The sequence below is a fragment of the Polyodon spathula genome, chromosome 8, assembly GCF_017654505.1.
Source record: "Polyodon spathula isolate WHYD16114869_AA chromosome 8, ASM1765450v1, whole genome shotgun sequence".
Taxonomy (NCBI): domain Eukaryota; kingdom Metazoa; phylum Chordata; class Actinopteri; order Acipenseriformes; family Polyodontidae; genus Polyodon; species Polyodon spathula.
The window spans coordinates 41,169,354-41,185,068 of record NC_054541.1 but is presented as its reverse complement, the minus strand read 5'-3'; the positions used below and the strand labels follow the sequence as shown (position 1 = coordinate 41,185,068).

At 34.5% G+C, this 15,715-nt stretch overlaps 1 protein-coding gene across 3 annotated transcripts in view; it reads right to left on the bottom strand.

Moving 5' to 3' along the window:
- immp2l (inner mitochondrial membrane peptidase subunit 2) overlaps window positions 1-15,715 on the bottom strand; it is a 256,942-nt gene that overhangs the window by 32,047 nt on the left and 209,180 nt on the right. For all 3 annotated transcript variants that reach the window (XM_041257969.1, XM_041257970.1, XM_041257968.1), the window contains exons 4-5: window positions 8,479-8,544; window positions 201-303 (exon numbers count right to left, since the gene is read on the bottom strand). In XM_041257969.1, coding sequence (XP_041113903.1) covers window positions 201-303; window positions 8,479-8,544 — 169 coding nt within the window. The remainder of the gene's footprint in view (window positions 1-200; window positions 304-8,478; window positions 8,545-15,715) is intronic.

Below are 15,715 nucleotides of genomic sequence, written 5' to 3'. Positions count from 1 at the left end.
GTTGTGTTTTTAAGTGGAACAGTGGAATGGCCAAATTTGTGGTCTAATGTACTGGACAAGATATGTTGAACCCTGCAATTGAAGTTAGCTCTTAAAATGTCCTATCCATGGATATCACAATATAGAAACTGTGCATTGGTAATAACTGCACTACTATATAAATTATAACAAACAAAGTTAAAACAATAAAAGTTACTTACTGGTCCAAAATTGTTACTGTCAAAACTGCATCCATGATGATCTCCCTCAACCCAAAAGTGGCCATCAGGGATTTTCACGTACCTATTCTTGTATCCCATTGTCCTGAAAGGGAATTAATGGGGGGGGAACAATCAATGAACTTGACTCCCAATGCCTTGCTTATGTTTCATTGTAATATATATTTGGTTTAGTTATTGGTAAGGAGCAAAATAAATTATGGAATGTAAAAGACTAAGCATGATTGAACAGAGGATAAAGATGCCAGTCTCACTCTTTTCACAGTTCATCTGCCTCTCTGTTCTTACTTTCATTACAGCCCACAACCAGTACATCACAAGCATTTGCCAATAGAAAGAACACTAGGATAATTCCAATAATGGTAACAACACTTAAAATGCGAAGCTATTTTGATGAAGCCAAGGATAGCTGTCAGGGGAGATTGAATGAAATCCATAAGGTACTAATGACCTGGTGTGGTACCATGACAACAGAAACAATAGATTTTGCCATACTGAACCTGCCAATGTATTAAATATTAAATCAGCAATGCCAAAAGAGGTTACCCTAGTGGTATAACAACAACTTTTACTAACAAAAGCAGAAGCTATTTAAATAAGGCATATTTATTTTATTTAATGTAACCTTTATTTTATCAGGGACCAAGAGAGACCTGGTCAAGATAAAAACAATTAAAAACAATGAATATAGTTTGAGTTCAGATATTCTAAAATGTATACATTTCCATGAAGAATGTGTGTTAATATCACATCATTTCAGACCCAGAAGCAGAACAGCAAAACAACAGAAAAAAAAAAAAACATCAGTAAGGGTGATCTTGAGTCAAAAACTAATGACTTCCACAAATCTATTTGGCTCCAACTTGTTTTATGGTCCAGGTATCATAAATGGAAGTTTAAAACCTCAGCGCTTCAGGGTAATGACTACATTAAAACCCCAGAACATGTTCCAGAGGCTTGATGTGAAAGTGTATTTAAGAAGAAACTACATTCTCTTTAGTTTTAGTTTTAAGGAAAATATCAAATATATTATCAATACATGGTGACTCAAGTCGCTTGACCAACAAAACAGACAATAAAAAGCCTGAAAGCAATGTATATGCTGTGACATGAAATATAAAGAGCTCTTCCATATCTCTACAGTTGCAATAATGACCATGCTAAGGTCTCTCTGCAGGTCCATTTGAAAGCACACCATGTTGAACAGGTGCCCAGTTTTATTTTGAAGTAGTAATTTATTTTTACCCACAGAGGGCACTGTTGTCCGTGGTCTGTCTATCAACAATGATAGACAGCACCATGGGAATAACAAGGCTGGTAAACAAATTGAATGTGGGCGCACTCGCAGGTGCTCAAAATAATAATGAAAACAGAAGGCGAAAGGAAAAAGGAAAATAAAACAGTAATAAAACTACAAATAAAAGGTGCTTAACTTGGCAGCATTATCCCTGCCATCGCTAACCGCACGACCCGGATCACCAACCTACACTAGCGGCTCCCTCAGCCTGCTATAAACAATATTTAGGGGGTCTGCCCAAGGGTTCTTTCTTTTGTTTTTTCAATTTCTTTCTCCCGTTACTTTTCTCCTGGCTGGTTCTTGGTCCTGGACCAGCGCTTCCGCACACTCAGCTTGTCTAAAAGGGCAGACCTGAGGAAACAGTAGAGCGTTATCTTATAGGGCTAACAATCTCCCCATGACCTGGCTCCCAGCCATTCAGAGAGAGGGAAAGTCCACACACACCCTTTCCCACCTCCCCGTGTCACTGCCATGACTCACAGGCGGTTATTGGACGACTGCTGCCCTCTTCCTGCAGCACTATGAACATGCCAGCAGAGTCAACACAGATCTCCCCCTGTTACAGGTGGGTATGTTCTTTTTTTTTTTTAATCGAGTCAGAAATCATAAGTTTGCATCAGGTGTCACTGACCGTCATAGATTTCCAGTTGTTTGGAAGTTGAAGAGGGTGGTTTGTGACAGGTAGCTGATTGAGAGCAGGTGCAGGAGTGATGCAGTGATGTAATCTGGTTTGGAAATGTTTTTGTTTGGAGATTCCAGGTCTGGCGACCAAACAATAATTCCCCTGCAGTACACACCAATGTGTGCAGCACAGGGTTTATAACACAAGATCAGCCAGTCCCAAATAATAAACAATTTCCACTCCACAATAATACAAACACGGTCACCAGTCCTGGATGCATAAGTAGTGCTCGTGGTGGGTGATACAAGTTTAAATTTGTGACAATGGTGCAATGTTGTCCTGTTTAGTGATTGCCCTTGGCGACAGATACGGAACTATGTTAGCTGTCTAGTAATGTACAAGTCAAGACAAGACAATTACAAACAACAAAACACAACATTCACAATTTCAGTTACCGTTTTACTTTTACTGTCCTTCTCAGTTCTACTCACAATCACCAATGCGAAGGAACAGATTATGATTGTCTGTCCCCTTTTATACCCTATCTGCACTCTATAAGGAGTTATTAGCCAGTTTTGTATGTTGATGATGTAATCCAATGTGGCTGCCATGTTTTTTATTATAGCAACTTCTCTTGAATACCCCTTAAAGACAACCACACTAGCCAAGTTTTTACCAATTTGTGGTTTCAGACCAGCGGTTTGGGAGAAGCTCTTCATAATTTATGATTATGCCGTCATCAAAGTGTAATTATGATGTCATCCAACATAGCTGCCATACCACAAAACCCATCAGCTACACTCTGCTATAAGTGGTTTTCAAAAGGCGAATTTTCACATTTAGGCGAACCGTTTTTCAATTAATCCAATATGGCGGATGTTTAGCAAATTAAATCAGGTTTTAACAATGTTTGTTTACAGTTAATAAACAAACAAAAGAAAGGTCCTTAAATAAAGCATAACTGTATAATTTCCTAAATTGTGTATATTAGGGCTGGATAACTACACTATCATATTTTAATTATGGTATTTAAATAAAATTATCTTCAGCTAAAACAATGTAATTATGTTCGCTCAGAACACCCTCACAAAACACAATACATAGACAGTTTTCAACTATTTGAATATACTTGTTTTGTGTGTGCAGTGGCACTGTTAGGGCAAAATAGCCTAACCTAGTGACTGAATGTTTCCTTTTGAAATGTGGGTATTCTTGTAGTTTCGTTAATTGCTTTCTAGCCTGGAAGATGTGGGTGTACATCTTTATAAAATTACCATTATTCATCAAATCTGGCCCTTTAATACTCATTAATCTGTAGAACAACAGGAAATTAAAGCAATGCGATGATCCTTGCTTCAGTCGAGCTGATATAAATCAATAAAACTCCAGTATATCCCATTAAAGATGTTAGTGCTGTCATAAGCACACATTGGTATAAACAGAGCCCCATGGTTAACATTTACCATAAGAAAAAAGGTTGAAATTAAGACAGGCTTGCCTCATATTTAGATTCTGCCAGGTTAGACCAAAAACAATCTCTATATTTATCTCCCAGTGGCCTTTCAGTTAGAAGTGATGAAATATCCTGTCATCTATTTGATTTTACTGTGCCTTGTATGAATCACCCAGTTAACGCCCCGTCACTCAAATCCTGCTACACTCCTTTCATTAAGAAGCAGGTTTTAAATTCACACCGAACAAATACCATCTGCCTGTGTCCACCACAATCCTGATCTACCTGCCTTATCTCAAATAATAGTCTGTCATATTTACTGGAAGCTTTTAATCTGATCAATAAATAATCTTATCACAGGTCCTGCATTGGGTTTTCATCACAAATATAGTGTCTAACAATAACCCTTAACAACTGTTCTTGTGGTTTCAGGAATAAATTACTTTTCCCTCATTTGTACTGCGTCTAACATAATGCCTAAAATGTTCTTTTTTTCTATTCCCCATTCTTTTGCCTGAGATTCTACCTTGTTACCTCAGCACTGATACAGCGGAGTCTATTTATTTTATCTGTCACTAAAAGAAGGTGGATTTGACAGTGTGTGTGAGTCCCTTGAATGTAATTTGTCTTTAAAAAGTAGGTAAAGAGGCAGGCTTGGTCCTATTTAATATTTAAAAAGTGGCAGTCCATAGAGTTGCCACTATTTAGGTCAATTGTATCTATAGTATGCACTGGATTTCACAATGGAGTTAACACATGTCAGAAGTATATATGTTCCTAATGTACCTTTCCTCAAGTCACAATGGAGATTTACATAATGTCTGAAGACCTAATATTTATGCATTTCCGGGAGTTTAATCAATTGATAAAAACTACCCTTTATTTTTATTTATTTATTTATTTATTTATTTATTTAATAAATAAAATAGAGCCTGTGTAGCAATATTGAGGTTTTGAAAACATACCAGTGCTTGAAAGTCTTTAAGTGTATTTCTGTTCGTAAATATACGTTAAAAGACTGGTAGAGTTCTAATTTAATGAAAGTATTTAGTCAGAGGATTTATATATTTATTTTTTTAATAGAAAACCCATCAGCATTATAGATATGAGTGCTGTCAACTGTTTAAATATATATAAACCACACGCGTGGGTGTATCCAGCGTGAGATATATTTTTGTTATAACAAGAGTGAGATAGCATGAGTGGAATAACATGCTTACTGGGTCTAGTATCGAATATGTGTTTGCTTACAACACAGAGCAGCGCTTCCATAGTTCAAATGATACTGTCACCAGTATGTGTTTTATAACAACTTTAAAATGTCCAAAACAATTAAAAAAACATGTCTATTGTTGTTTTGATTTGGGCTTCAACTTCTTGAGAACAAATTTAGTCAAGAAATGCCAGTTACCGATCTGCTGTGTCTGACTTATCCAAACAGCCTGTACCCCTTCATTAACACCGGTGATGGTAGGAAACAATATAAATAGAGTGAGAAAAAGGGGAGACTTATTCGTCTTTTTCCATGGAAATTGCCCCACTGTCTATACAAGCCTTTTTTTTTTTCTTTTCAGTAGTATAGTAGTCTCTGGCTAAGAGAACACCCCTCTGGAAGGAAGCAAAATGTTCTCTTAACCAGACACCATATGAATCAAGAAATACATACATATGGAATACTTGTCATGACACACGTGCATCAAGATATGAAATGAACAGAATAAGAGAAAAATCAAGCGTATGTTAATAAACTATAATAAGAAAGTAACAGACAAACTAACATTAATAAACTGTCAAACTAAATTAACACAGCACCCCTTACACACCTTAAAAGGCAGCTCTAGATTAATTATGAATACTGTACAGAAACAATATTCAAAACATGCTCAAATTATTTAACAGAATGGTGAAGCAACTTACCAGAATGGAAAACAATAAATTGCTTGCCGACTTGTGTTTGATTCAGGGTTTATTGAGGAGCTCGAACAGCAAAACAGTGTCATATTTCACCGTTTGTTTACATGCCATTGTGTAGCAATGAGATGCACTCATGGAAATCAAAATACAGAGTGCCTCAAGACACTCTCGCGATGACAAGTTGCATTTGAAAAGATAGAATAAACCATTTGAATTTAAGTTTGATAATGATGAGTTTTCAGGTTAAAAAACAGTGCTGTATCAGTTGTGAACGAATCGCTAGCGGTGCCAAAAAGGCGTTCTTTTAAGCAAAGTCCCTGTTCCTTTAGGCGGAGCATTCATAATGGGAAAAATCAGTTTCACCACAGGGTGTTCTCTTAGCCAAAGTGTTCTCTTAGGAGGTGTCCCTATATGCGGAGACTACTGTGTACATTTGCATGCAATACGTATATATATACATATATCTATATATCATATATATATATATATATATATATATATATATATATATATATATATATATATATATATATATAGTATCATTATAGTAATAATTTAGTTATAATTTTCATTGAAAATTTGTTTTAATAATATGTACAAAAGACGTGAGTAACTAATCAACCACCGTATCGTCTGGCCTTACAGACATTAAGTTCTGTCCTATCAGGTCGTCACTTAAGTGTCTCCTACTGTTTCCAAATTCCTGTACTGTACAACTGCTGCACATAAGCATTGGTTATTATCTCACATTACTGATGCTACTGTACAGAATCTCTCCCTGGGAGGGCAACTCCTCTGTGTTTATTCACAGTGAGAAATGTTCCAGAAATCGATCCTGCTGAACTGAAAGTTCCAGTCGATTCACACAATTTACTGCTGTTCTGTTATTTAACCCCTGAGCTTTCAACCACACAGGATAACCAGGGTCAACACCAACAACCATTTTACAAAGTCACCCTATACTTAATAGGTTTGTGATGATACTCGTATTACTCCAAAAAAAATATGTAATACTAAAAAGTACAAATCATGCTTTTCCTTTTCCTTTGCTATCTATATGTTAAGTACCACTCAATGATAAATGAGAAAACATCTTCTGACAGGGTGAGTTAATATAAATTGTTTTTACAAGACCTTCCCATGGCTATGTTTGGGCCTTTTTGCAATGATCTAAACAGGGCAGTATGTGTATCTGCCACTGTTTGGATTATTTAAATAGACACTACAGTCCTGTGTCACATGAAAGGACTATCCTTCTTACTCTTTGTTCATTATTGTAAAAAATACTCTGTTTAAAATAATCTTTAAAAACAACAAGAACTTGTGATATTTAATATAATTCAAAGTTTATTATATTAGTTATGTGCTGCAAGCTGATCATGTATTCATTACCACTAATGTACATTTAGTTATTTTATGCACGTTTTCTCAGAAACACATTTGGAACCCATTAAAGGATTCATTTTAAACCAATTTTTGGTTCTTTTAAATATTTTTATTAGATACTGTATAGGATTCACAAAACTTCCATAAAGCTATTAAAAAAGGCTAGATTTATTTTTTTTCTTTTACAATAATGACACATGTATTGCAATCAATGCACAGTTGACTGAATCACATTTGAATCACATTTAAGAGGTATAAAGGTATGTGGTTAACTGAAGCCTAACTAACTGAAACCTCACTTTCATAGCAACACCAACATAAAAAATGGGCAGTGTTTTATGTTTGTGAAATGCTGAATCTTAATGACATACTACCCATCACGTACAAAATGCACTGCAGCTTCATGACACAATTTACTGCAGCAAAACAGCGTCAGAAATTCACTGCTCGACAATAATGAAAAAAGATAATAGTCATTTCAGCCCAATTCTCATTTGAATCTCATAACCACCAGGGTGATCAATTTTAAAAACCCATTAGTTCTGCCAGTGTGAACCTTTTCGAGTCTTATTTCAAGATCACCTTCCAGTGCAAAACTGTCAAGTCAAACACTTTAATGAACAATTTACAATTAATGACTCTGCCAAGTCAGATTTGACAGTTTTGTAAAATGTCAGGCAATGGACTAACAAAAATCTATATATGAACTGTTTGGAGCTGTAACAAAAGTATTGTTGTTATAATACTTAAAATACTAGTAATGCAGCAACTTATGATTTGTCTCCAATGGAACACAGTCCTATGCATTTGTATATCATTCAACAAAGATTTTGCCATAAGCCCAGCATACATAGGGAAACATCTTTCTTGAATTTATTCAGAAATCGTTTTTAGGAAATGGAAGTAAGCATTAATATTGCATTCAGCGGTGCTGCTGTGAACATTGTGAATGTTGTAGAGATATCTGGCCCTATTTAATTATGAGTGCAAAAGAGGTCAAAGGCAAATATACAAAAGATGAGAAAATTGTGGAATGGAAAAAAGTGCATATTTTACAGCATTGAAGGTTTCTGTGGTTGAGTCCACAAATAATTTTTTCCAGAGCTGTGTGTGTGTATATATATATATATATATATATATATATATATATATATATATATATATATATATATATATATATATATATATATATATATAATATATATAATAAAGTGGGCTCGATTCATAATTCATTGTGACCAGAACTATATCTTTTGTGGTGCTTTTGTGCAATGTTGCCATTCAAGGAACACCCAAGTGACTTGATAGACATATTGTCAATCCAGTCACCGAGCAAGAGCAAGCTGATTTCACAGGAACCCACTATCATGTGCCTTGTGATATCACTGAGGTCCTTTTCCAGTGATTGATGCTGAGTAGTTGCACATATCTTACACAGGCCCAGTGGATCAGGAATTTTCTTATTTTACGTATATTCTCCAATTTCTTGGCCTGTCAGTGTACAGCATTCGAGCATTTTCTGAACATACACGATATAGCATAGTCTGAAACCTAGCTATTAGCTATTAGACCAAAGAAAAATACTTACTTAATGATGTCTCCTTCAAGGGCAATTACTCGCTTGATGATCTTCTGCTCTGGGTTTTTTGGAGACCTAAAGCAAAGGCACAAGGTTAGAAATAGGCATATTATGTGTATTGGTTTTGCAAATAATCGTAAGTAATCTGGGAGCATTTATTATCTTGACTTAAATATCTTTTTCAAAAGCAAGATGATCAAGAATTCCTTTTGAGTCGTAAAACATGAAAGGTATATTACAGATGGGGAGGAGACTCTTCAATCGTATTGTCAGTGCAAACCAACTTAAATTAACACTTTGGAAAAAGTTAATTATATAGTGAGAAAACACGTAATAGACTGTCAGTGTAAAGGTAGGAGGATGCACATTGTGAAGTTATGTAAAAATATATTTAAAAAAAAAAATAATTAGAAGAAATTACCTGGTAATTATTAAGGTCATTATCTGAACTTTCTCAGTTTCCCAGTAACAACGTTTAATCGTGATTATGTTCAAATTAGGACTGAGTCAAGGGTTTTGGCAATAAACGGAAATAAAAAAAAAACTTGGAATAGCATTATTACTGGTAATTATCTGTTAACATAAATAAATACCAAAAACAAAAACTGTACTTAGCTGATAATGTTTGGTTTGCAGAATACAAAAAAAAAAAAAAACTGTTGAATCAGAGTGGACTGTATAATAACTTAACAAGAGTTAATTCATATTGGATAGCTTGTTTTCTTGAGAACATTAAAAAGTGGATATTTCTGACCATTACCTGAGTGACAATGGTCTCAATAACTTACTTATTTAGTGAAACACAGAGTGTGAATGACAGACAGAAAGCAAAACTTCTGAACACTATACTGGACTCTGCTTTGTGTGACTCTGTATAATAACAATTACATATCAAAACCTTTCATAATCAGATAGAATATTCTAGACAATACGCCACTACAATCAACAATTACTGTACAGTAACTTCTTCTTGGAAATATAAATGCTTCCCTTTCAGCTTAATGTGTATAAGAACGATTGAAGTTGAACAGCACACGTTTCTCTATTAAAGGATTTTCTTTTTATATCATCTAGCAAGCATTTCTAATTGATGTAAATATACATTTGGCAATGTAATTACTGACCCCTGTGTTAATTTGTATTTACTCTTTAATATTCATGGTATTGACCTTGGACAAGCATTGGTGCGTACTTCAAAGGTGAATACAATCGCTTACTGAATGTTCTACAGATAACTACTGAGGAAGACTCTGCATGCAAATATAACAGTGCAAAAAAACAATCATCACACAAAAGCTTGAGTTTACTCTGAATGCTAAAAAAAAAATAAAAAAATAAAAAAATCAGAAACCCAGTACAAATAAACGTGCTTTCTGCTTGAAAAACACTGTAGGACTGTAAACCAGTGTTTACAAGTCCATTTCATAACTCGTATTATCTTTATTAATATTATTACTTCCCCTTTTTTAAAGTGAGAATCTTAAAGTTTTTATTTTTAACATTATATTCAGTAAGTGCAAATATTCCTTCTACAACACTACAAAAAAAGGGTGGGATCTTGGTACCTGTAAATTACATGATCTGATTGCAGCTAGACCATTAGAGCAGTGATTGGCAAATCCACTCAATTGGCTAATTCTGGAGGCACTTCCTGCAACTGGAATTGAGTCGCTGAGGCGGTACCAAAAATGGGGGTGGGGCAAACTGGTATGACCACAGTTTTGAGCTAATCCAACCTTTTAACTACGTTACAAGAGCTAGACTCTATCTCCCCTTTTTTAAAACGGTATGAAATAGAATTGCATGATATGCCTGTGTTCACATTTTTCTGTGTGCGTGTGTGTGTGTGTGTGTGTATATATATATATATATATATATATATATATATATATATATATATATATATATATATATAGAGAGAGAGAGAGAGAGAGAGAGAGAGAGAGAGAGAGATATGGCTGTAAGACACTAAAAAGTGATTTGGTTTTCAACCCAGAAGTTGGGGCACATGTAAATAAGTATATATATATGAATACTTGCTGTACACAGTGGGTTGAAGAACTTCTTGGTTTTTTAAAAAAATCACAATTTTCTTATGTCGGTATATCTCTCTCTCTCTCTCTCTCTCTCTCTCTCTCTCTATATATATATATATATATATATATATATATATATATATATATATATATATATATATACACACACACACACACACACACACACACACACGCACGCAGAAAAATGTGAACAACACAGCATATCATGCAATTCTATTTCATACCGTTTTAAAAAAGGGGAGATAGAGTCTAGCTCTTGTAACGTAGTTAAAAGGTTGGATTAGCTCAAAACTGTGGTCATACCAGTTTGCCCCACCCCCATTTTTGCTTTCAAGATGGATTTGTATTAATTTGTTCAAAAACAAAAATAAGAAAACATACAAATAGATAACCAGAACATGAAGATTCCTTCTTTATCACCATTTGAAATAAAACGTTTTACACTGTGTTTCATTACAAGTGAAGAGTTGCAGCTAACAATAATGACACATAACATATATAAAACATAAGAACATAAGAACATAAGAAAGTTTACAAACGAGAGGAGGCCATTCGGCCCATCTTGCTCGTTTGGTTGTTAGTAGCTTATTGATCCCAAAATCTCATCAAGCAGCTTCTTGAAGGATCCCAGGGTGTCAGCTTCAACAACATTACTGGGGAGTTGATTCCAGACCCTCACAATTCTCTGTGTAAAAAAGTGTCTCCTATTTTCTGTTCTGAATGCCCCTTTTTCTAATCTCCATTTGTGACCCCTGGTCCTTGTTTCTTTTTTCAGGCTGAAAAAGTCCCTTGGGTCGACACTGTCAATACCTTTTAGAATTTTGAATGCTTGAATTAGGTCGCCACGTAGTCTTCTTTGTTCAAGACTGAACAGATTCAATTCTTTTAGCCTGTCTGCATATGACATGCCTTTTAAGCCCGGAATAATTCTGGTCGCTCTTCTTTGCACTCTTTCTAGAGCAGCAATATCTTTTTTATAGCGAGGTGACCAGAACTGCACACAATATTCAAGATGAGGTCTTACAAGTGCATTGTACAGTTTTAACATTACTTCCCTTGATTTAAATTCAACACTTTTCACAATGTATCCGAGTATCTTGTTAGCCTTTTTTATAGCTTCCCCACATTGCCTAGATGAAGACATTTCTGAGTCAACAAAAACTCCTAGGTCTTTTTCATAGATTCCTTCTCCAATTTCAATATCTCCCATATGATATTTATAATGTACATTTTTATTTCCTGCGTGCAGTACCTTACACTTTTCTCTATTAAATGTCATTTGCCATGTGTCTGCCCAGTTCTGAATCTTGTCTAGATCATTTTGAATGACCTTTGCTGCTGCAACAGTGTTTGCCACTCCTCCTACTTTTGTGTCGTCTGCAAATTTAACAAGTTTGCTTACTATACCAGAATCTAAATCATTAATGTAGATTAGGAATAGCAGAGGACCTAATACTGATCCCTGTGGTACTCCACTGGTTACCACACTCCATTCTGAGGTTTTTCCTCTAATCAGTACTTTCTGTTTTCTACATGTTAACCACTCCCTAATCCATGTACATGTGTTTCCTTGAATCCCAACTGCGTTCAGTTTGAGAATTAATCTTTTGTGCGGGACTTTGTCAAAAGCTTTCTGGAAATCTAAATAAACCATGTCATATGCTTTGCAATTATCCATTATCGATGTTGCATCCTCAAAAAAATCAAGCAAGTTAGTTAGGCACGATCTCCCTTTCCTAAAACCATGTTGACTGTCTCCCAGTACCCTGTTACCATATAGGTAATTTTCCATTTTGGCTCTTATTATAGTTTCCATAAGTTTGCATATAATAGAAGTCAGGCTTACTGGTCTGTAGTTACCTGGTTCAGTTTTGTTTCCCTTTTTGTGGATCGGTATTACGTTTGCAATTTTCCAGTCTGTCGGTACCACCCCTGTGTCAAGAGACTGCTGCATGATCTTGGTTAGCGGTTTGTAAATTACTTCTTTCATTTCTTTGAGTACTACTGGGAGGATCTCATCCGGCCCAGGGGATTTGTTTATTTTAAGAGCTCCTAGTCCCTTTAATACTACTTGCATAACAATAAAAGCTCACTCACAAAATTGAACAGCCACTACAGTATTTGTAAAATGGCAATAAACCTTCCGTCACAAAATTTAACAGCAAGAAAGTAAGTACAGCACTTGTATCACGGCCCACATTCTTCTTTCCATTTGCTAACAAGAGCAAAAGGAAAGAAGATCACTGATCGGCTAGAGGATGACAAGGCATACCAATCCCCCACTAGCAAAAGAAAACGTGAGTGAAGTTTCCTTTTATGTTTCAATTTATTTTTCATTATTATTTTGCAACAAAATTACATATAAACCTTCAGTCACAAAATTTAACAGCAAGAAAGTAAGTACAGCACTTGTATCACGGCCCACATTCTTCTTTCCATTTGCTAACAAGAGCAAAAGGAAAGAAGATCACTGATCGGCTAGAGGATGACAAGGCATACCAATCCCCCACTAGCAAAAGAAAACGTGAGTGAAGTTTCCTTTTATGTTTCAATTTATTTTTCATTATTATTTTGCAACAAAATTACATATAAATAATAAAAACATTGTAGTCACATTAAAAGTTGTGGCAACTATAAAATAATTCACGGCCCATGATTTTCTTACAGCCTTTTTTTTTGTTATTTTATATTTACACTATTAAAATATTCTATTATTATATAAAATCATACAGATGTATTGAAGCCACCAATGTAGTATGTTGCAATTAAGATTTGATTCACAGCCATTTTCAGTAGAGTATTACCTGCTAGACCTGATATTGGCTACAGTATATTTTTAATAAGAAAAGGCTGTTAGTATAGCAGTAACTGCATGGTCTTTTGTTCCCAAAGCTTTAGGGTCAGTTCCTGGCTTCTCAGTTTTTAGTTCAGATTACCTATGTACCTATTTATTGCAAATAAAACTCTAGTCAGAGAAAATAAATCTTGGGTAGATAATGTAGTGAAAGCATAGGATATTAATCATGCTAGGACAAGAGAGTGGAGAATCAGTAAGGTAAGCAAAAAATAAATAAATCTTAATGATTAACTCCTTTCAACTACTTTTCAGAACGGGTCTTTAACTGTACTTTCAATGTATTTGGGAAGATGTGCTTATTAGGTAATTATTAGATATTAACCCATTAGGAAATTATTTCATTACGTCATTTAATCTAGTCAATGGTCTGCCAATCAAACTAGTTAGTAATTAATGGTTGTATACACATTACCATAATCAGATAACCACTACTGAGGTATAGTTGAAACCTTCATATACAATGTTGCAATGCAATGTGTTCCAACAACACAATGTGAGCACAATTTGGAACTAAGCTAGCTGAATCTTAGCCATTTAGAGCCTAGTATCCTATTATTCCATTTCAACTGAGTACCTTTGTGTTTTTCTCTTCAATTTGAAAATAAAACACAAAACTCTTTAAATAAATTTCAACTGATTCCAGTACAGACCCATGATTAACACGTCTCCAGACACAATTAAAATTACTGCTGCTCACAATTGCTGGCACCATACTTTAAAATAATACAGCTAATTACTACTGCGGGAGGTTTGAAGTGCCTTGGTTGAAGTCTCTTATTAAGATTTAAAGTAAAAGCATTCAGTTATTTCTGAAACCATTCATTCTGTCCTTATATCGCTCAATGAACTGACCATCAATAACATTTAAAGCATATCTTAATCAACTGTATACAGATTATTTCAGTGCTTTCTCTTAATTTGAATTGCATTGCTATTAATTTTTTTTTTTTTTTTTACATTAAAATGCTATTACATAGTACACGTATTTTAAAACAGTAGCGTGGCTTGGGGTTGCATGTTTTGAAATAACATTTTAAAACATCAACCAATAATGGCAGTAGTAGCCAAAGTGATATTGAAATGTATAATTAAAACTCAAGTACTGATTAAGACTCAATGTATTTTCTCTAAAACAAGCTAACCTCTGAGCTTTGTTTACCTGTGGACCAAATTACTGCTTGCCTGAATTAAAAATCCAATGTTAATTGTTTTTCAGCCCTCACTGCTTTGAACTTGAACTATGCTGCTTTTATTAAAGGTGAATGTGCTACAATGCTGTGCTCATTCAATTCAGTTCATAAAGTATTCTTTTAATCTGCCATTGTATCCTACTGATGTCTCCCTGGCAGTTAAATAGTCTAACAGGTAAGCTTACTTTACAGGCTTTAATATCTCAAAGTTTCTTACCTAGGGAATAATAAAACAGACATATCAACCCAGCTAATTATACAGGTCACAGAGTCTCAGCCCCCTATGAAGTAAACCAGGATATCCATGCTATTTTTCTCATCTGTGCATCAATGTCAATTGCATCAAAATCAGATATTTGGAATTTGTTTGACGTTTATCAAACAGTAGCACAAAGCAATATTTTGCCAGTTGTTAGCAGACACTATCTGAATAAATCTGCATTTAAATTAAAAAGTAATTAAAATGTCTGTGTAGTGCACCATCATTTTTCATATGCTTTGCTCTCATAACATAATAAATCATTTCTAAGTATGAGTTGTTATGCTTTTTTTTTCGTTTATTTGATCTGCTAGAATGTTTTACAACACATAACTAGTAATGAATGTAATAAAAATAAATAAGAGTATACAAGATATGCCCTGAGGCAAACATATAGCAAGCAGTATAAAAAATATGTAATTGTGAATATAGCACAAGTGCAGTGTGTTACTGTTTTCATTAAGCATATTATAATAAAAATAGTCTACACAGAAATGCATGCATTGTAAAATATGCAAATTCAAGGGACTAATATAAACAAAAACACCATTACCTAAGGTTTAAGGTAACAGACACATTTTTCAAGGTTTGCAGTAAACATCCAGTATGTTTCTGTTTTAGTAAAACTGATATTGATCCTTGTTTGGCTGCAATGATGACAAGAACCTTATGACTAATGCTTTCTAATACTAATATTAAATGTGCTTAATCAACATCTGCTGGAAAAGTATTTTTTTTTTTTTTTAATGAAAACAAAACTGTTACGAAACTTCAAATAAAGAGCTCTTACCTGCACCATAATTATTTAGATACTAGCAGTCCTGTGTTGTAAGCACTGAGGGTTAAATTGATCTGTGAATAACAGTTATAAAGAGTACATTGC